Source organism: Rissa tridactyla, chromosome 2, assembly GCF_028500815.1.
Source record: "Rissa tridactyla isolate bRisTri1 chromosome 2, bRisTri1.patW.cur.20221130, whole genome shotgun sequence".
In the NCBI taxonomy this organism is placed as follows: domain Eukaryota; kingdom Metazoa; phylum Chordata; class Aves; order Charadriiformes; family Laridae; genus Rissa; species Rissa tridactyla.
In genome coordinates this window covers 70,180,166-70,200,637 of record NC_071467.1, presented here as the reverse complement: position 1 = coordinate 70,200,637, position 20,472 = coordinate 70,180,166, and the positions used below count along the sequence as shown (strand labels likewise).

The 20,472-nt window shown below is 37.4% G+C and overlaps 1 protein-coding gene across 1 annotated transcript in view; it reads right to left on the bottom strand.

The window, feature by feature from the left end:
* LPCAT1 (lysophosphatidylcholine acyltransferase 1) overlaps positions 1-20,472 on the bottom strand; it is a 69,620-nt gene that overhangs the window by 36,676 nt on the left and 12,472 nt on the right. Inside the window, exons 4-8 of the mRNA XM_054191641.1 lie at positions 15,172-15,284; positions 13,561-13,621; positions 11,031-11,089; positions 5,578-5,612; positions 2,867-2,921 (exon numbers count right to left, since the gene is read on the bottom strand). Coding sequence (XP_054047616.1) covers positions 2,867-2,921; positions 5,578-5,612; positions 11,031-11,089; positions 13,561-13,621; positions 15,172-15,284 — 323 coding nt within the window. The remainder of the gene's footprint in view (positions 1-2,866; positions 2,922-5,577; positions 5,613-11,030; positions 11,090-13,560; positions 13,622-15,171; positions 15,285-20,472) is intronic.

The following is a 20,472-nucleotide window of genomic DNA, read 5'->3' as shown; positions in this document are numbered from 1 at the left end:
TATAAAAACCCTCAAAACGTCCCATTCCTGCCAAGTAACTAACTTCTCAGATAGAAGGAACAAGAAGGGACCACTCTGACTCCCACCCCTGCTCTGCAACAGACAATTCCCTTAGTAATGCAACACAATGAGATAATTTATGCACTAAGTGAACAAAACGGTCATAATCCTGTGGAAAGGTTCTCAAGTAGAAATCAAATTTGTAATAAGCTTAGTTATATTTCATATAATTACCTATCGGTAATGCAAAATGGCAATTACGTTCCAGAAATTTCACATTGTTTTTTGAAAAAGAAAATAAGAATTGGAGAATAAATATAAAGTTTATCATCTAAGCAAATACTTCTCAACAACTATGAAGTTAGCTGTACCTTCAGAATCGCATAATAGTATGATCAGCAGTACCCAAAATGCTGCCATTAGATGTTTGTCTAATTGTTTCTTAGAAGTATTCACTGTTGGACAAATCTTTAATTTATTTTGGGTTTTGCTACAGTTTTCTGTATAGGCACCACTGCAACTGAAAACATACAACTCCTATCTTCTAGATTTACAAGCAGGTACACCAGCCTGATGTGATGTAATATACAAAAGGACAAAGACTGTGAAGCTAACGGAGATGGAAAGATTGTTCCTTCAAGTTCCAAGCCCAATTCTATTTCTTTTTCTTTGACTCGCAAATTGCTATCAAGTCATTCATCCAAACACAGGACAAATTTGAATATGAGGCGATTTCAGAGGTGTTCTACATGTTTGCGCCTAACTGGACAGAAACAGCACAATCATTTCAGCACCATTAACAAAACTAAGGGAACTCTCAGCTGCTGCACACTGTGATGGATGTATGAACACTGAAGCTGACAGGCCAGCAAAACAAGCTGACAGGAGCCAAAACAAGCTACATGTGCAGGTGATCACATACCCTTTCTTCTTCACAAGATTGCTTGCATGTCAGTTCCAAGTACAGGATGGATGGCGTGGCCAATATTTATAGCAACCGATAATAAAATCTACATAGATGCTTGCTTCTCAATATACGTGCTGGATGACATGTATGGTACGCCAGAACATACATACGCAGAGAAGCCCAGACTAACAAACTTCTGAGCCTGACTGCTGGCTGTTAGACCTCACGAGCTATCATTTAATCAAAAACATACTGAAGTTGTATTTTTGTTCTGTACATCTCCTTGAGTAATTGGATCTTCAGCAGTAATTCTGATATCAAGGCTGGCTGGTATTTGCCAGTATCTCTGTTCTGATGGAACAAAGCAGGAATAAACGCCAACAAACCTTGGAGACCAGAGGAAAAACATGACTTCGAACACAGAACAACTCCTTTTTCCTCTGCGTTCCTAAATATGCAGCACTTCCTTACAAAAACAGATTCAAGAAGTAGCTCTCAATCATGCTTGCAAGTATGCAAGTATGAGGTAGCGGTCTCACAAACAGCTCTGCTCCTTTACCAGCTCCTGATTTAGTAAAGAGTATTTCAAGAAGTCACTAGGTTTTTTTTTTTTTTAAAAAAAAAAAAAAAAGACGACCAAAGATCATAACTTGTCCTTGCCCAAGTTCTGTACGTGCTACAGAAACTTAGCATCTGCTAGCAGCTGCTGCCTCAAAAAAAAAAAAAAAAAAAAATCAAGAAAACTCAGCAGCATTCACTTCTGTGTGAAAGAACCCATTTTACTTGCCTAAGGCAGAAAATTATGTTCCTGAGATAGAATAAAAATCCTGCCAATCAACTTGTTTGTCTTATCTCTGTGTCAGGCAGTCAGCTCCCTGACCCTTCTACCAAAACCAGGCCACTGTTTTAGAAATAAGATTTTTAATTTTTTTTTTTTAATATACTATTAATAGCTGAAAGCATGCAACTAAATTGATAACAGAAACCACAAATTCCTACAATAGATACAACTGTTCACTGGCTGGTATTTTGTGCATTTATTATTTTTGAGAAGAATTTATAGCATAAATAAGTAAACACAGAGCATAGCAATGATAAATACTGTGATTAGCATATGTTATATGCTACAACAGTACCACACACGTGGATGTAAATATGTAATAGTTCTTCCGACTAATTTACCCTGCTATCAGTAAGAGATAAGTAGCTTCATTATTAAAAAAATGTAAGCAAAAGAACTGCAGAACATGTCAAATATCTCATATAAGACCTTTAAAGCACCATACTTCTCCACAAAAATGTAATTACTCTGTGTAAAATGCATAAGTTCAGCAATTTAAAAGGAAAGGTATTGGTTTTGCATTTTCGCTATAACAGTCTTCAGCCTTAGGATCACATAGTGTTTTCGTCAAAACAAAGTTAAGAATATACATAAACTTAAATTTTCTTTGTGCTTCCCAATTTCATATTCTGAACAGTGCAGCCTAATACAAAAATTTACCCAGACATTAAATAACCTATATGACCTCTAAGAAACTACTTACTACAGTTTTTCTCTAGAAGACAGTCCCTAGTTTGTATACCAGCATTCGCACACTTGAATATGTAACACACACAGCTGGTATATATCAAATAGCAATCAGGTAATTAAAAGACAACAAAATTTGTTCACAGAAGACTCTTTAAATGGAGTCAGAAATCTATCTACTCAGTTTAAATGAATAAGAAAGCAAAGACTTAAGCCAAGTGGAAAACTATATTTTGTTATTCCATTTTTAGGCTACATTTTCAGATACAGAAGCTATTTGTCTAAAATATAAGTGGTATTTTAACCTGTTTTTACAGACTGTGTTAACATACAAAGTTTGAATACAAACTCCTACTGCAAAATTAAGTACAATATTATGTATTCTGATACTGCTCAAGATACACTGTTTTTTTGTTTTTTTTTTTACTGACCTCAATTTCCACAGAATTGTGAAGCTGACACAAAGTAAGCCACAGAATTTCTAACCTAAAAGGGGGGGGGGGGAAGGAAAAGGATGGAGGAAAAAAGTTTACATGCAGTGAAACAGTAGTACATTATGCTCCAAAGTCTTCAAGTAACATTCCTATTTGTAGGTATGATCATATTCAGATACAAAATTAACAGAAAAGGTCTTTAAGAATACTTCTGTACATTACATTCTGTAAGGTGGAACAAAAGCAATTTACACTGAAGTTGCATCTTAAAAAGACACCCAAAAGCAGGAAGACAAGCAGTAATATGATATACAGGTACTAATACCTACAGTAAGATAGTGTGTAAAGAAAGAGTAAGTCTTTTTCAGGAAAATGCCGTATTCAGCATATAGTTGTGAAGATTAATTATAGCCACTAAGATCTTATCATTACCTTGGTTTGGAATCAAAGTTCATTATACTTCAGAAGTCTGTTAATGAAATGCAGTACACGTGTTTTAGTAGCCTAAGACACAAGATACTGGAATAAACTTGACCTTAGAAAGCAGTAAGATTCAAATCCAGGAAAGGATTTAGTAAACCTAAATTAGGGAGCAGCGTCAGTAGCCACATTTTATACAGTATCTAGGTGGTTACAGCAGTCAGTCACTGTGAGGGGAGGGCTGGATAAAATCCTCTTAGGCAGATAAACTGCAGTTCCTAGAAGCAACAACCTACTCATTTTGCTATACGTTCATTCAGGGCTGCAACTCATATTTTTTTTTCCCCTTCTGTCCTACTGAACATCCAACACATTAAAGCAAAGAAAAGGAGCAAGAACAGTGGAATTTGTTATTTGGAGCTTACATCACTGACAGGAAACATGAAAGTCTGGTTTCTAGGTCCTTGTCCAAGAGCATTAAAGTACCTCAATAAGTTACGAGTAAACTTTTCTCTGACAACTCTCTTGTAATCCTCAAAGATTAAACCTTAAGTTATAAATATTAATTTAAAAAACTGATAGAACTTGTAGCCAACTCAAGTCACATGTAGAGAAAGTTTAAATTGTAGGCTACAGTCAATCTTTGTTTTCAAGGTAGAGTCAATTGATCTGCTCTGAATACTCCAGTATTTAGAGTAACACTAGTAAACTAATAAAAATACTACTTTCCATAAGTGGAAGAAAGTGCATAGCTTCCACGTGACAAGTTTTCAATCCATTTTATAGACTACAACAACTTTTAACAAACAGAATACTTCTGCATAAATCAACATTTCCAGATAAAGGTTTTGGCTAGCTCTATGACAGAAGAGAGACGTTTGCTGAGAAAATGAAGGCTGTATCAGTCTCAACAGTATTTTCGGCTAAGACATCCGAAATACATTTTAGGTCACTCAGGAGAATTAATCCTAATTAAGTAAAGCTGTAATTTAAACTGGCCCAGTGAATTTGCATAACATCACATGCTGCCTCAGATTCTGATTCAGCTTTAATTTAATTTAACTTTATTAGCAGAGGTCAGCACTTCCAAATAAGACTTTTCTACACATTAAAGTGATCTGAGGCAACACACCTACAAGTTCCTTCCCTCTTCTTCCTTCTTCTACGTGCTCTTGATTCCCCAGGTAGGGCACTAAGCTGGAAGAAAGCTACTCACCTTTCTCCCCTCTGGCTGAATTAATTTGCTAGATGAACTACAGTGCAAACACAAGGGAAGAGGTAGGAACTCACAAGGAGAGAGGAGGAATCGCTGCATGCAGTAAATGCTGCAGTACCTGCTTACTCTAGACATTATCGTGGATGCCTCTACTGCAAACATGACAATTTAAGTGAAAGCTGAACCTTTAAAAGCAAACAATGATTTCCTCAAGTCTCCAAATCTGGACATGTTCTTTATTAGACCTCGTTCCCAGTTCATTCGAAGGTGCAAAATTAATTCACAAAATTCTGAATTATTTGAATCTTGGCTAATCCCAATGGTTTCCTTGTTACTACTAAAGCATACGATCTCAGGTGGGACATTCAAAACCATAATTCCCAAGGAGGAGGCATTGAATCCATTGAATCCAACTCCCCTTTACTTAGGGTTCAAAATTTCTTGTTTTGATCTTCATCTAAACATTTCAGAACTTCTATACCAACCCCAACTTGAAAATAATGCTTAAAAGATATTTTTTTCAAACAAGCAAGAACTGCTTCATTTAGTATTTTACACTACACAAGTTTGCTAAGAAACCTCTAGAACTATATTTTGTTTAAAAAAAAAAAAATCAAAGTTACATTCAGGCAAGATAAGGGAAACAGATCTCCAAATTCCCTTGAGTGGGTTGACTCTTTGCATGGGATTAGACCAATTTCAAACAATAGCCATACAGATTTTGTACAGAAATACGCCAAACTGACTTGCAGGCAATAGAATATGTAGAGCAAAAGCAAGTTATTTTACTTCATCTGCTTGGCTAAAAAAAATAATTTGAAATAAAAACGTAAAATCCATTCTGCAAATCACCAAAATCATAGCAGCCTAATTACACTATTGGTACCTGGATTCTTTAAACTCAATATTATCGTAAATAGGGAATAATAGATTAAAGACACAAATTAATCCCAAAGAATAATCCAATAACCAGCAATTACTACTTGACTATATATATGCCTATAAGACACATAAACAAAAACTAATGAAGGAAAGCAATCATGATAGAAGCAATAAAACATAAACCACTTACGCTCCTGGCCCTTGCCACGTCCACGTGATTGTATCCTAAGAAAAGAAGCATGACAGTTGCAATTAATTTCTGTACTTTAAACTTTTGCTTCATTATAGATAGTATAACTGATTACACGCGACTAAAAGGTTTTCTTGGAAACTGCAGCGCTCTGTTTGCAAAAGATCTTGGCCCCAGTAGGAATCAGTCTACCTTTTACGTAGCTATGAAATACCCAGTAACCCAGTTTTTAAACACAGAATATCTATATTTATCAAACGTTTAAAGATCCAGGGATTCTTCAAATGCTGTTAGCCTTGGAAAAGAAAGTTATTTACTGTAAGCTGATCTTCCTCAATACGTATAGTCCATGTGTATCTTCCTAACCTATCCTGCTCGACAGGGTGTCCCTCAACTGTCCCTACACTATACTTGGACCTCCCAGAAACAGATATGAACACTCTATAACACTTCTGAAGTGTTTGGGACCTGCAGAGATGACTGAAAGGAAGTCTCCTCAACAGTAGGATGAGTAAGACTTAATGTCTTACCTCAAAAGAGTATTTTTCCAGTTGCCTTTACTCAAAGACAGCATATATCCACCTGCCTGATCCAAGAATCAAAAGGTACAATACAAGACATCTAAACCCATCAATTTACCCTCAGGCAAGACCAGCAGCACTTTTAGATGGCTGAGATGAACAGTGCGTAAAACACTAAGACAGGACAAATAGCAGTGAAAGAAGTGAACAAGATGCAAATACCAAAAAGGGAACAGAGACCTAGAAAGAAGCAGATAATAGGTGACAAGAAGGAATACGACGGTAAAGGTCATCACATTTTTAACTGTAGGACTAAGAAACAGCATAGGAAAAAACTGTAATACTTGGAGACGACATTTACGCGTAGAACTAAGAATCCAAAAACCTGAAAATGAGTTCCAAATTACTGTTCTGACCAACCGGGAAAAAAAAAAAAAAAATGTATGTCATTAATGGAAAGACAAGAGGACTCTGTAAATTCAGGTTTCTAAAAGATCAGAAAGATGTTTCTATCAACCTACTGAAAACGTTCCAGTTCAGTTATATGCTACCATTCGAAACCATTTTAGAGAGTTTAGGTGATTACATGTGCCATGATCTTGAAAAATGAAGCCAAACTCGTGTTTTAATTACCATTTAGAGCAAAGGGCTGTCACAATTGAAAATGGAAGATGGCAACACACTCATAAAAGGTGAAAAATGTGATTACTGTGATAGATAACAGCTTAGAGTAAGGTCAATACGTCATGAAGGACTACTAAAAGTTTAAATCTTGACTTTCAACAATTACTTTAAATCAAACAAAATACAATAAAAGAACGATTCTATCTCTAGCAATCAACATACACGCATGAAAATAGACTTCTCCACGTAAGTGATCTTGGAGAACTTTAATGTCTATAGCTTTACTGTTAAACTGTTCCTGGCAATTTTGACGTCTCCAATAATACTGCAACTAAACACGTTATGAGGCTTGTTTTTTCCAGAAGGAACTTTCATTTACAAACCCTGACCGTTGCAATGTATATAGCTGATAATTTCTCTAATCAGAGACTACGTCTGCTATATAGAACACCACCACAGCACTACACATACCCAACTCAGCTCTCTAAATTGCAACAGTGCAGAAGGAGACAAAGAAAAGAAGTGAGCTGTATACAGGTACCTTGCCTGGGCAACGGATCACTGAAGAGTGAATAGGTATTTCAGCATCCAGCCATTGCGCTGGCTAGCTGGCCAGACAAACTCAAATAAGCCACGTATCTATCAAACAATCCTACAAGAAATTTGCAATGTGAACGTCACAGCAGACATCCATGTTTTTTCTCATCGAGAACATCAGGATGCAGCAGGGATGACACCTGTAAACACTACTCACTGGAAAACAGGATTCTCCAAGAAGCAGACCTATTTTGTAGGAGACTCCTGCCAGCATATCCAGTATTTTTATGATAAAAACAGCAAGCAGAAGACGAGAAGTGGTATTTTCTGTACCTAGTTTAGATACCTTTTATATTTATCACAGCTACCAGCTTATGCTTATGGAGAGCATTCACTTTGATGGCATTCTGAGGACACTTTGAAACTTTTGTATCTAGATAATGAATCCTTCGAATTGTGCGGAAGTATATCTTCCGTATAATTTCTATTTGACACAAGAAGATATTGAGAATCATGCCAAACTTCAAACAGCAGATTGGCTGTATTTTTACATGCTCAGTCAACTCTGATACACCAAAACTGCACAAGAGATGCTGCCAAACCTCTTATCGAATAGCACAGTTACCTGCGGCAGACACTTGGACATAAAAATAAATTCGAAATGTCTCCTGTGATATTTAAACATGTATATTGCCTTTCATAATTACTAGCGCTCTGACAGAAAATTCAAATGAAGGAAAAAGCTGTATACACGACAAAAATTAGTGTAAAAACAAATTGCATGAAGGATTGCTGTAGAACCTATGGATAGAGACATTAGAGCATTTCTTTTAATTAGAATATAGGTAATAGCTGTCAAGCATCCAACAGGCAAAATACTAGCAAACTAGATAAACAGAAGCAATTTTTGAATTTCAGGTCTAAACAACATTTTAAGCCTTACAATTTCGTTCTGCTCATGCATCAAGACAAGCAACGTATTAACATGCTACTCTTAAAAAACATTGATAAAGAACCAGAGACATCATCTACTGCAAACAATCACAAGCCCAAAGAAGAAAGATATTCAGGGGGCAACTCTGACTAGAAAGAGTTCTTCACGGCAGCCAGAACTAGATTTATTTGCTAGAAAATAACTGAATTTACATCATCACTTTTGCCACACATTTCAGTCCACTGCAGAACAACAGTACTTTCCCTAGATCTTGAACAGAGTTAGAGGAAATAAACATGTAAGAGTCCAAGACCATTCTCGCCTGTACCGTGGAACTCAGAGCTCTGAAGATAGATCAGAGCTGGCAGTTCAAGCTAAAAGCAGTGGGGTGACTGCACACAATGCGTATCTGGAATTCACTGACTAAGCAAAGATCTTAGTAAGAAATTCCTCTCTAAATCTAAAATTACAATATGCAGCGGTCAAACAAGACAACAAACAGGAAGTCAGAGACACCTAAAGTTTGCTAGAAACGCTGTCTTAATGTATGAAAAACAATGTTGTCTCCCTACTCTGTTGTTCTTACTTGCTACTGAACTCTTAACTGCATTCTAACCAAAATAAGCCTCACCTTCACATGCCGTACCATGCTCTTCCTTCCTCTCCTCATTCTAAGTTTGCTGCAACTCTTCTGCAGCCCCCAAGCTAATCTAAAAAGCACATAATAAAAGCAATTATTCCCTCCCCCCTGCAATGCTTACTGGAAGTAGACCTTAGGATGTTAAATGACTCGGTAAGGCACTGAAAACTAAGTGTTTTACAGCAATCAAAAGTAGTAGGAAAAAGTAAAGTTCCATACACAGATTCAGGCCAACTCTGATGGATATCTACATAAATGTTTACAGTTTCTTCTATGATATTTTGCATTAATATAAAAAAACTACGAAAATTTTCATTAAAATTTATATTGATTTACTTCAATGTAAACAGCTCACACTAACAGAGTATTAGGAACACCTAATATTAGTTTACAAAAAATGCATATTATGTACTACAGGCAATAGATAATGGATTTTTGAAAATATTTGCAAGTTAACATTTGACAGCTTTATACTGTTATATAAGTTTAATAATAACCAAAAGATACAAGGTACACTACGCGTGACATAAGGCTCATGCATATTTGCAATTTAAGCTGGCAACGCAATAGAAGTTTAAAAATATTTTTAGAAAAGAATCTTTCTTCCTGCAAATAAAACAATTATGTAATGAAAAGACCCACGCAACCCACTACAATGCACTTAATACTATGCGAGCACAACAGGCTGCTATACTTGTCACAGCATCTGCAAAGATAATTTTTGGGTTTGTTACTGCAAACTAGTTGACTGCCATCACACCTTGTCTCAGTCAAGAGCAAACGGTGGTCTACGGATATTAACTTTATGTAGGTTCTTTTTTTTTTTTTTTTTTAATCAAACGTGTTTTATACCAACCTGTAAGTTGACAGAAAGAACAATGGACGGAAACACTTATAAAACATAAGCACTCAGGTACCAAGAGGAAACAAAATTCTTCCTTAGATCAAGGGGTTGTTAACGGGCTAGTCAAAGAGACGACATGAAATCTTCTGATGTAGCATGCATCAGCAAAGAGGCAAGGTAGTCCTTATTTTACTTCTGACAGTCCTTCCACCCTCTCCTAAATAACCTCTGTTCTAGAAGGGGACAGACTGGACCTGCGAACAGCCTCAGAGGGGCCAAAAAGAAACCGGAAGTATAAAAGCTGGCGAAGTTTAAGAGGAAACATCTTCTAATTAACTGAGGAATGCAGACAGACAGGATTCTGGCTGCAGTATGACAGGAAAGTACCTACATCAGGGTAAACCGAATAATAATAATAAAAAAATAAATCCCTCTTCTCTGCTTTCCTGTAGGCTTGACCTTGAAGTAGATGAAGTGAGCTTTGTCTTAATTTGTTTGCCTATATCCTTACAAGCATTTGTAAAAATTGTTTAATTAAGATATTTTAAACAAACACTAATTTGCATTTTACCCAAATCTGATTCATATTGAAGAATTACTCCAAATTAGCTAGTGTCTAGCATTCCTTAGCCAAGCACATAGTGAAAGTAAAACATGGACCACAAGCCACCTTATAAAGGCGCCAAAGTTCTCAATACATTATTCTATTATTACCTAGCTAGTTGTGTTAATTTGTGACTAACACCCACACAGGCAGTAGGTGCAGAAGCATCTTCGAGCAATTAATACTAAGAAAACGCTCCAGCACACACTGCAGTAACAGGGAGCACACTGGAACACAGATCCTAGGCAGAAATTGACTGAAAGAAGGTAGATTTAGATATCAGGAAGAAATTCTTTACTGTGAGGGTGGTGAGACACTGGCACAGGTTGCCCAGGGAAGTTGTGGATGCCCCACCCCTGGAGGTGTTCAAGGCCAGGCTGGATGGGGCTTTGAGCAACGTGGTCTAGTGGGAGGTGTCCCTGCCCATGGCAGGGGGGCTGGAACTAGATGACCTTTAAGGTCCCTTCCAACCCAAACCATTCTGTGATTCTATGATTTGTCATTTCTACAGTACCTCTTGCAACAACCTGAATAACTTTCAGAGCACCGTTTAGGAGTAGCCTAATAAAAGCAGAAACATTTAAACTGTCTCAGTTAAGACTATTTATATTGCTAGAAGCTTAAGGAATATAGGCTTACATTGGCTTAGCCAATAAGCATTTATTAATGCTTTCCAAATTTCTAAACCTAATTATCTAGCCTAAAAGACTACAGAAGTGCTCCATATTTCCACTGCAAGTTGAACTTACCAGTTTGTTTGGATAACGTAAAACCACTGGCTGTACAGGAACTCCGGGAATAAACGCTCCTAGAAGGCACATATGACATAATTACTTTATAGTGCATTTTGGTACAGAAGAAATTTATTTCAGTGAAGAAAAAGAGTTATACAATTATACAATTAATGGGCTGATATACATAGGAATTAGTTGATAGTGAAAAAATAAGATCCGAAGGTAGCCTCAAAAGTAATCTAAAAAGCAAGCACTGGAGAATGAAATGTATACCCAACTTTTCAGCAGACAGATAGTTAGGAACACATGCTTACATTCTCTAAACTATCCTGTACCACTTACGTAAACTGTCATGTATTTAAGTCAAAGCCCAGTACCAAATTAGCTTGATAAATGATTGAAAAAACATGAGGGTGTGCAAGACAGTTAAGTCAATATACCCTGTGGTCAACAGTACTTTTTGGTGAAAAACCTAAGTTTTCTTATGCAAAAGAAACTTTCTAAATTTACCTGAGCAACATTGATACATAGGAAATTCATCATCTCTGAAATAACAGAATTCGTACAACTTCTATTCTGTAGCTTTGGGACATCTAATAGTTAGAAAGCATTGAACTAGAGCTATCATACAGAAGTATCACTTCATTTCCTGTGAAAATTACAGTTCTGATAACTAAGTAGCACAAGATCTCCAAGTGTCTTTTGCTAAGCATTTTCTTGGTTTCTAGCATGACAACTATCTTGCTCAAGATTTCTCTAAACATCTTCTCATGAAAATAATTCATAAAGATAGCCTCACTGAAACTATGTTATAGCAATTCACTAATTTATGCCTAATATTTTGATTAAAACTATGAACTGAACGACGGAAGTATACTGTATTCTTAGCATTACATTTGCTTTACAGAACTGCCCAGATGTAACAGAAGTAACTGTTAATGGAGTACAAACATCTTTAAATGACGGTTGTCTGAATGGGAGCCTGCAGAGATTTTGTTCCTCGCCCAGTGGTATCTTCTATTCAGTCTCCAAGAACAACAGCCTAAGCAACTTTTGGAAGAATCTGAAGATGACAAAATCTGAGTGGCAGATGACACCACCACCATTTAAACAAAACTAGACTAGCTTCCCCTGTATGACTAGCTTGCACAAACACAAAACCAAAGAACTATGTAGTAAGAGCAAGGAGCATAGACCACGTGAACAGAATGAGGAAAGGCATCCTGAAAGCAGTTACTTGAATAGAAACCGAAAGTAATTCGATGTAAGTGAGGAATTTTAAGGTACAGGATTTCTGGGAGGCTAGATGGATACAGAAGCAGGTTCCAGAAGGAAAGTGAGACAGTCAAGAGGCAGACAGCAGCATGTACTAGACCAGAGGAGAGGCAGACAGAGTGGGGATTTGAGGCAGAAAGTATATGGTGCCTGGAATGTCTATGGCACAGAGGGAAGGCAGGAAATCAGGGATTTAATGAAGGATTCAGACTGGTTTTCAAAGCATGGCCAGGATTCAGGTGGAGAGAGAAGGAGAGGGAGAGTAAAGAGTGAAAGAAGCGGATGTTCTCCTAACCACCACACATTCATCTATAAAGGTAAGAGCTGAGAGGGGAGGAAGAAAAGCTTTTTGAATGTTTGTTCAGGAGACAATACTGAGATTCCTTCAGCCAAATGAATCAGTGCAAGGAATCACAATGCTGACTCATTGTAGAATATTCTAATAGCAGTATGTAAGTTGTAAGCAACACAAAATATAAGACATACAGTAAGACCAGAACAGGCAGAAACCTTGGAAGAGTCAAAAATGACATTCACAACTGCCTCGCTCACTGAAGCCTCCTCATTCACCATCTCCCTACCTACGTCATAAAGGCAAGTTTACATTAAACAATGGTGGTTCACTGCAGTATTGGCATTTCTCCCTATCATAACTGCAGTTTACAGCTACAACAATGTTCAGTGCTATACCCTCTGCTAATTTGATAGGCTAAAAGGGTGATACTAACTGCAAAGAGCTTAGAATGTAGATGTTAAATAAAAATACATTGTAAAAAACAACAGCCTCTGTAACAGTGCTATACTGGCAAGATTCTTGTGCCATCTTCACCAGAATGCAACTCAACAAAAGAGCTGGAATCAACCACACACAACACAGCAACAACTGCTGCAGCAGCCTGAAATAGATACACGCTGATACATTAAGGTTTATAGTGTATCTAAATGCTGCATGACAAACCCAAAATAGGAAATGGAGGGGGCAAGAAAAAGAGACAACCACAAACAGAAACCCAGTAAGAAACATTAGTCCTCCAGTTCACGTGCATCTCAGAAGCCAAGAAAAAAAATCTGAATTATCTAAAATGTTTTGCTCAACAGTGGAACCACAATCCTTTTGTAGCATCAGAAAATTTCTATTCCAATTCCACCCTACTGCAAGATCTTTAATTCACTTCTGCAACAGCAAACAAATTACAATGCAAGTGGTACTTCAGAAAATGAAGATACAAGAACATTCTGTAGAGAACAGAGAAATGCGCATCATACCTACCAGGCTTGAATGTAATTAGACAGGATCGGTTTGTGCAAGTGCCCTCTGGGAATATCATTATCTTGAAGTAAAAAAAAAGTTGACTTTTAAGAACTATTTCAATGTGGATTTATTTATAAACACATCTTTTCAACGCTAACATTAACTGATTACAGCAAAAAGGTTTTCAGGGAAAAACAGTTCAGTTAGAGTAAAAAAAAAATAATAGTGCTCAACTCAAGTAAAGTTCTGTCTTAATATTTTAACAAAAATATTTTTCTTTATCTGTGAATCTGCCTTTTTCTTGACCTCTCATAATAATTCTTTTCGACTGGAACATTGACAGTGACCAGAAACACTTGTGAGTACAAGAGAATTTTCACAAAAGGTTTAGGTGCTGGTAAAAATATCATATTCCGTTTTGCACTGAAACAAAATCCCTGTTCCCAAGCTACCTGCTTGCACGTTAAGAAAGGGAAGACTTATTTTCTTTTTGCATTTATTACTTGGCATACACACAGATGCCAGAATGGTAGGGGCTGGAAATATCTAAACAGAATTCTAACAAGGCAAAAATGCTCAAGTTGAACAGTATTCAGAGGATGAAGTTTGATTGTAAAAAAAAATAAATTAAATATAATGTTTTAGACAGCAAAAAAGCCAAGAACTGCTGAAATTTTGTTGAGTTACAAAACAAGACATTTAAAGGAAACAAATATATATCATAAGGGGACAAAGCAATGGACTAGAACTGACTAGCTTTATTGCCCACTCTGGTACTAGCTTGCTAGGTATTCCGGAAATCATTTCAGCTCTGCAACTCAATTTCTTTATCTGTAAGTAAGAATATTTACTTTGTAAAGTGCTTTGAAATCTACTGATGAAAGTCATGATGTGAAAGCTATATATCACCTTTCTTTCACACTATTTATAACTGTTTATAATGTTTCTGTAGTCCAGTATGTGGATGTAACCACCGTAGAAGTAACACTGTCACGAAGGACATATCGGATCTTAATCTAAAAAATTCACAAGAAGAATACTTCACATTTTCAAAATAATCACATGCTTCTAGAAAATTGAGACCTTAGGGAGTTATCCCTTCCTTCCTAGTACGCTCTTCCAAGGCATGCTATAGTCACGTTTCAGATGCAGGGAAAAAAACCCCAAGCCACTTATTCTAGCAATGTTTTCATCACGTAGTCCAGTAGAGGTGTACTCCAGTTACTGGAACATCTGAATTGCTTAGGCTGTCTTGGCCAGTACTGCATCTTCAACAATGACAGTATGCCAAAATCCTGAGAAGGGTGAGAACACACAATACTCCCCCAGATATTCTGCAGAGCACCTGATTATTTTCTTCTTAGAGGACTTTCTAAACCTGCTGTGTTCTGTCCATTTAGTATCACTGAATAGAGCTGCCCTCCCATGTACTTACCCAGTCTCCCCTTGAAACACAATGCAACGAAAAGCTAGTGTTTTGTACAGGTAATAATCCTACCTTGTATCTTCTAGAAAGAGCGGGGATTTCACCCCCCACAAACTATCTAAAGCATCCCACAAGGAAAGAAGTAAACTGCAAAGCCTGGAAATGCCAAATACCACCTGTCACACAGGAGTAGTATACAGTACCTGTGGCCATTTACCATCAGACTGAGCACGCCTCTTTATCTCTTCGACAGTTTTCCTGCGAGAATCCTGGTCTGACCGAGATACAAATACTGGTCGGATGTATTTGATTAGAGCTGAAGAGGAAAGAAAAACAAAAACAAACCAGTCTTTATTTCCCCTTTTTTGAAAAACACTTTTTGCCCAGTAGTCCTCTGGACAAAAATTTTGGTACAAGTACATAACCACTTTACTATATGACTCTGCAAACTTAAGTACTCAGCTGAACTATTGCAGTTTCATTGAAATATTTTCATGAATTCCTGTGAGGAAAACCATTTGCACAATTTTGGCACCTTGTACGTGTTCAATTTTTAATAGACCAATACACATATATCACAGATAATTTAAACCATGATTGTACGTATTATGCATAGTTTTCTGCAACAAAGCAGCTGTGGCTGACTATAGGCTGTTTCCTCCTACCACAAAAATCACAAAATCTATAGCCATCCCCAACCCATCAAAGTAGCAGGAACTTCCCTATGCAAATGCTTCCAAAAGACATCCTGAAGGTCAAACTGCCACTTCTTTAGAGCTTTTGTCTTCTGTGACACCTCAGCTTCACTGAAGGTACACCAAAGATATTCCATACATGGATTATGTTATCTTTTCTGGGGAACTGGCATCATCAAAAGAAAAAACATGCTTATTTTCTGAGCTGTCACCTGTTTGCCTGTTCCTCATACTAGATGAATCAGATCTCAGGCATCCCCTTCCTGGCTCAGTGGGAAACCTTTTATACATAAGCCAAACACAAAACGAGCATAAGCAAGAATGAGAAATCAATCCACAATATCCTCTCCATGCATGTCTGTCACGAGGACACCAATGCCCACTTATAAAATAATAAGTAGCACATTTAACTCTTCCGCAGCATCAAAAAGCACTAAAAGAGAAGCATCTTCAAATATACTACTTCATACTTTGTCTTCAAATACCTTTTTACAATTTTTGTATCTTGTAATCTTATTTGAAGGTTCAAGAGTCATCATTAGCTATTCTATCTGCCTAAAATACAAATATAAAATACAGTTTTCACATTCCCAACCACCACGAGATGAGTTCGCTGACACTAGTTGTATAATTTTCTTTTGTTAAGGATAGACTTGCTGCATTAATGGATCAGCCAGTGCTTAAAGTATGAAGCAAAAAAAAAAACAACCCAAAAACCAACAGCGTAAGGAATTACAGTCCTGTACTTGGCAAAAGCTGCTGGATCTGGTGTTACCCCACTGGCAGTTTAGCCAGCAACTCACCAAAATCCTTCTATGGTTCTGTGAAACTAATCCGCCACACCTTACAGCAAGTTCCCAAATATTCAGCCAGTGTCTGAAATATTGCTTTTATCCCACAAGTTGCCAAAGCTCAGGAGACAGTATATCAGAGAAAAGCTACTATACTCTTGCACTTTTTCCTACATGCTTGCTCTTAGACAATATCCATAGAACAATGCCTGCTAGGGGAGCAAAGATCATCATGGGCCAGTTGCGTTTACTGCTGTGGGAGGGTAAAAAAACCAAAAAAAACCCCAAAACAAACCACAAAACAACCATAAACAAAAAATAGGAAAAAAAACACAAAGAAAACAGACCAAGTGATAAAAAAATGCAAAGGAAACCATACTTGATTTCATAACTGTTCATTTTCTCAGTGATGCTAGTCCTGTGTTTCCCGTACTGCTGCAAATCACCATTCTGTAGCAAAAACAACATTATCAAGTAAAAGAAAGCAAGAAAAGACTCGAACACCCTCATCATTCACCCTGAAGTTTCCTTTGTATTATGCCCAAATGATGGAATTTGTGTTACTTCAGGCCAAAAAATGAACAAGATAATTCCAGACCTCCAAGGCTCTTATCTGAGGATACGCTGCAAGCTGGGTCTTCTTTGCACGACATGAAATTAAGCAAGCAGATAGATTTTACTTAGGGCAGTATGATAGAAACATTAGAATATAGACAACTTAGCAATTTTGAGTCTCTAACCACTAACATAATCTATATCTGAAAACTGGAGAGGCAAGCAGTGTTAACCAGGGAGCTCTACTGTTACAGCCTTCCCAAAAGCAAGCTCTTGCAATGTTACCAAGCTCCAAAATAACACACTGCAAGTTATCTTACAAATAGACAACACCACAAACAGCAACACACCCACGTGCAAATAAGAACTATTATGGTATACTGAAAAAGAACAGAAACAACTGAAAGCTTGGTTTCCTATGGATTTGTCCTGCCTGTTAAACGACATGATACAAAACCTTACATAGGCTGTAAGGTAAGTTCATTTTTTTTTTCCTTGTTGTTCAGACACTATTTTCATGCAGCTTGCAGAACTTAGTATCTTTTAAACCATCAGCTTTCTTTCAAATATGTGTGAAGCCATCACTATTTCAACCCATCGCATCAAATCTTAGCCTAAGAGACAAGGTGATCATATTAAGTCTTACTTCCTTAGGGATCACACTAAAAAGCTGACAGAATTCTTGTTTTAACATTAAACAGCAACTTAAGATTCTGTAAGACACCAACTACCAGGACCTTAGTGGCTAAGTCCAAGAATTTAAGTGGAATTGAAACTCTCAGTGACAAGTAAGAAGCTGAAGGTACATACCAAGGGAAGGTTAGCTCCGTACTTGCCTTTCCTCATATACCTTTTTCATAACCACTTTTTAAAACAGAGCACAAGGCTACACAGACCTTTACTCTCAGCACAGATTTTCATGTTCAGTAAACTGACAGGAATACGAAAATTCAAAGGCTGTACCAAGTTGATCTGTGCAAGAAATAGTCAGGAGCAGGGCCAAAGGTCTGAGAAGAGAAGCTGAGAAACATACCAAGTAAGTGGACAAGATGAGACTGCAGTCAGAAGTCGAAACATAGGGAACCCTAGGGACAGCACTGTAAGGCAGTATGAGGCAAGGAACAGGCAGGACTAGAGCAAAGGCAGGGCAGGAGCAAAAAATGCATGAAAATGCTTCAGACAGCTGGCATACAGAGCAACAAAAGGAAATATGCAGAACTGTGCAATATACTTCAAAAATAGAGCATAATCTTAATCTTCTCTGCTCACCAATTTAACTGTCCAAGACTGATTGAAACCAGGTAGAGAAGACAGCAGCTCAAGCATTCAGAGATGCTGAAAGATGTGCTTGCCTATTGCCTCTCACTCCATTAAAACTATCCTTAAATTATAAATTCTAGTGGGCTATGGCAGATGTTCCCTCAATTCACAACATTGACTTTGCTAGTGTCCAAGCTTTTGCTATATTCCAGCTTTTTCTATAGCAGTGTCAGTCCTACTTGATGCTGTCACTCTCGTCCCCAATTTCAGCTCATTACAAGCAGTCCTGAAGACAGGTGACACATGCTGTACTCCACCTTCTTAGGCAGGTACCTGCAATTTAAACAATACTTCCAGTAATTCATCAAAACCTCTGCCTTGCAGGCAGCCAGAACACCACAGATACACTAAGCCAACAGAAAGCTGCTCTTGCATGAAACAACCTTTTTTAAGAGAGCCTGCAAAAATTCAGTATTGCTTTAATTAATTGCAGGGTGCCAACTGATTTCAGAACCATAACTTCCATGCAATCATTACAAGCACCAGCTGATGCATAAGCAAAAAAAAAAAGTTTCTTTCTGATGAGCTGAACGCATACAATTGGTGTCAATGAACTTCTCAGGGAACAAAAAAAAAAAAGCAACAGAATGGCAATGCGGCACTAAATACTGTTCTTCTAAAATACGTCCCTACACACATTTTTGAGTAGACAATTAAATTTTCAACACTGTAGAAACAGCATCAAACACAGTTTTAGTCTGGGGAAAAGGAGGCTGAGGGGAGACCTTATCGCTCTTTACAACTACCTGAAAGGAGGTTGTAGCCATGTGGGGGTCAGTCTCTTCTCCCAAGTAACAAGTGATAGGACAAGAGGAAATGGCCTCAAGTTACTCCAGGGGAGATTTACATCGGATATTAGGAAAAATTTCTTCACCAACAGGGTTATCAAGCATTGGAACGGGCTGCCCAGGGAAGCAGTGCAATTATCGTCTCTGGAGGTATTTAAAAGATGGGTAGAATTGGTGCTTAAGGGACACAGTTTAGTGGTGGTTTTGGCAGTGTTACGTTGATGGTTGGACTCGACCTTAAAGGTCCCTTACAACCTAGATGTTTCTATGATTCTATCTGCTGCAAGATTAGAGAATACTGAACCTGAGGCTTTTACGTGGCCTCTCCCCCAAACACCACCAAATCCCATCACATACATTCCTCTGGTACACTGAGATAGCAGCCTATAGAGCCAGTACAACTGCCTCTGTTTGTATTTAACAAAAAGGTAGGCTGTGTAATACAGGAGACTTTCATGGGATATCCATTTACCGTATTTACTCCTTTATTTTTCCTACTATGGGAAAAAAATACAGAATATTTTTCTAATAGCAATTGTCCTCTTGTGCATTCTGTATTTAAGGCTTACAAAAACATGAAGGTTAAAGCTTGAAAAGCAGTATCTTGGGCTTAGTTTTTCAGAGTTGCCTTACACAAATGAACATGCTCACAAAGTTCTGAACTCATACCTTTTCTAATGAAGTAATATTTAATAGGAAAACTGCTATTTTCTGGAGAGAAAAGAAGAAATCTGCAAGGGGCTCAGAAGTCTTCTGAAGATTAAGGGAAAAAAAAATTAAGGTTCCAGAATAAAATGGCTTCCTATTTATATGGACATAAAGACCTTAAAAATGCAAAAAACCTCAAACCCACACACAACAAATACACAAAGCTGTATCAATGCACAAAACTGAAGTCAACCAAAATGAGGATCTTTTTCACTTGGAGTTATGCTGTTCTTACAGAAATAGTGTTATTGTAGTCACGGTACTCTACATGAGATTTGTAAAGTTATTGGTAGTATCTTATTAGAGCAACAATCATACACAGAAATACACGCTTTTTTGACCAAGCCTGAGTCAAACACTAAAGCTAAATACATGTCAGGAGCAACAACCCCGAGTTTGACTAAATGCTTAGCAGATGGACCACCTGACAGAACAGATATCAAGTATTCCTGGCATAGAGGCAGTATTAATGGGAAATTTCTTCTCCCTGTTTCCAAAGAGAAAGGCAGGAAACATGAAGTCTGTATGACAAGGAGAGGGCAGTTGTGGGAGGTAAACAATCAGTGTTCTCTTTAGCTTTAACAGAAGCAAATTCCATGTATTTGGGTTGGTCTTTCAAATGCCATCTATTTCCTTTAAGGACTTCT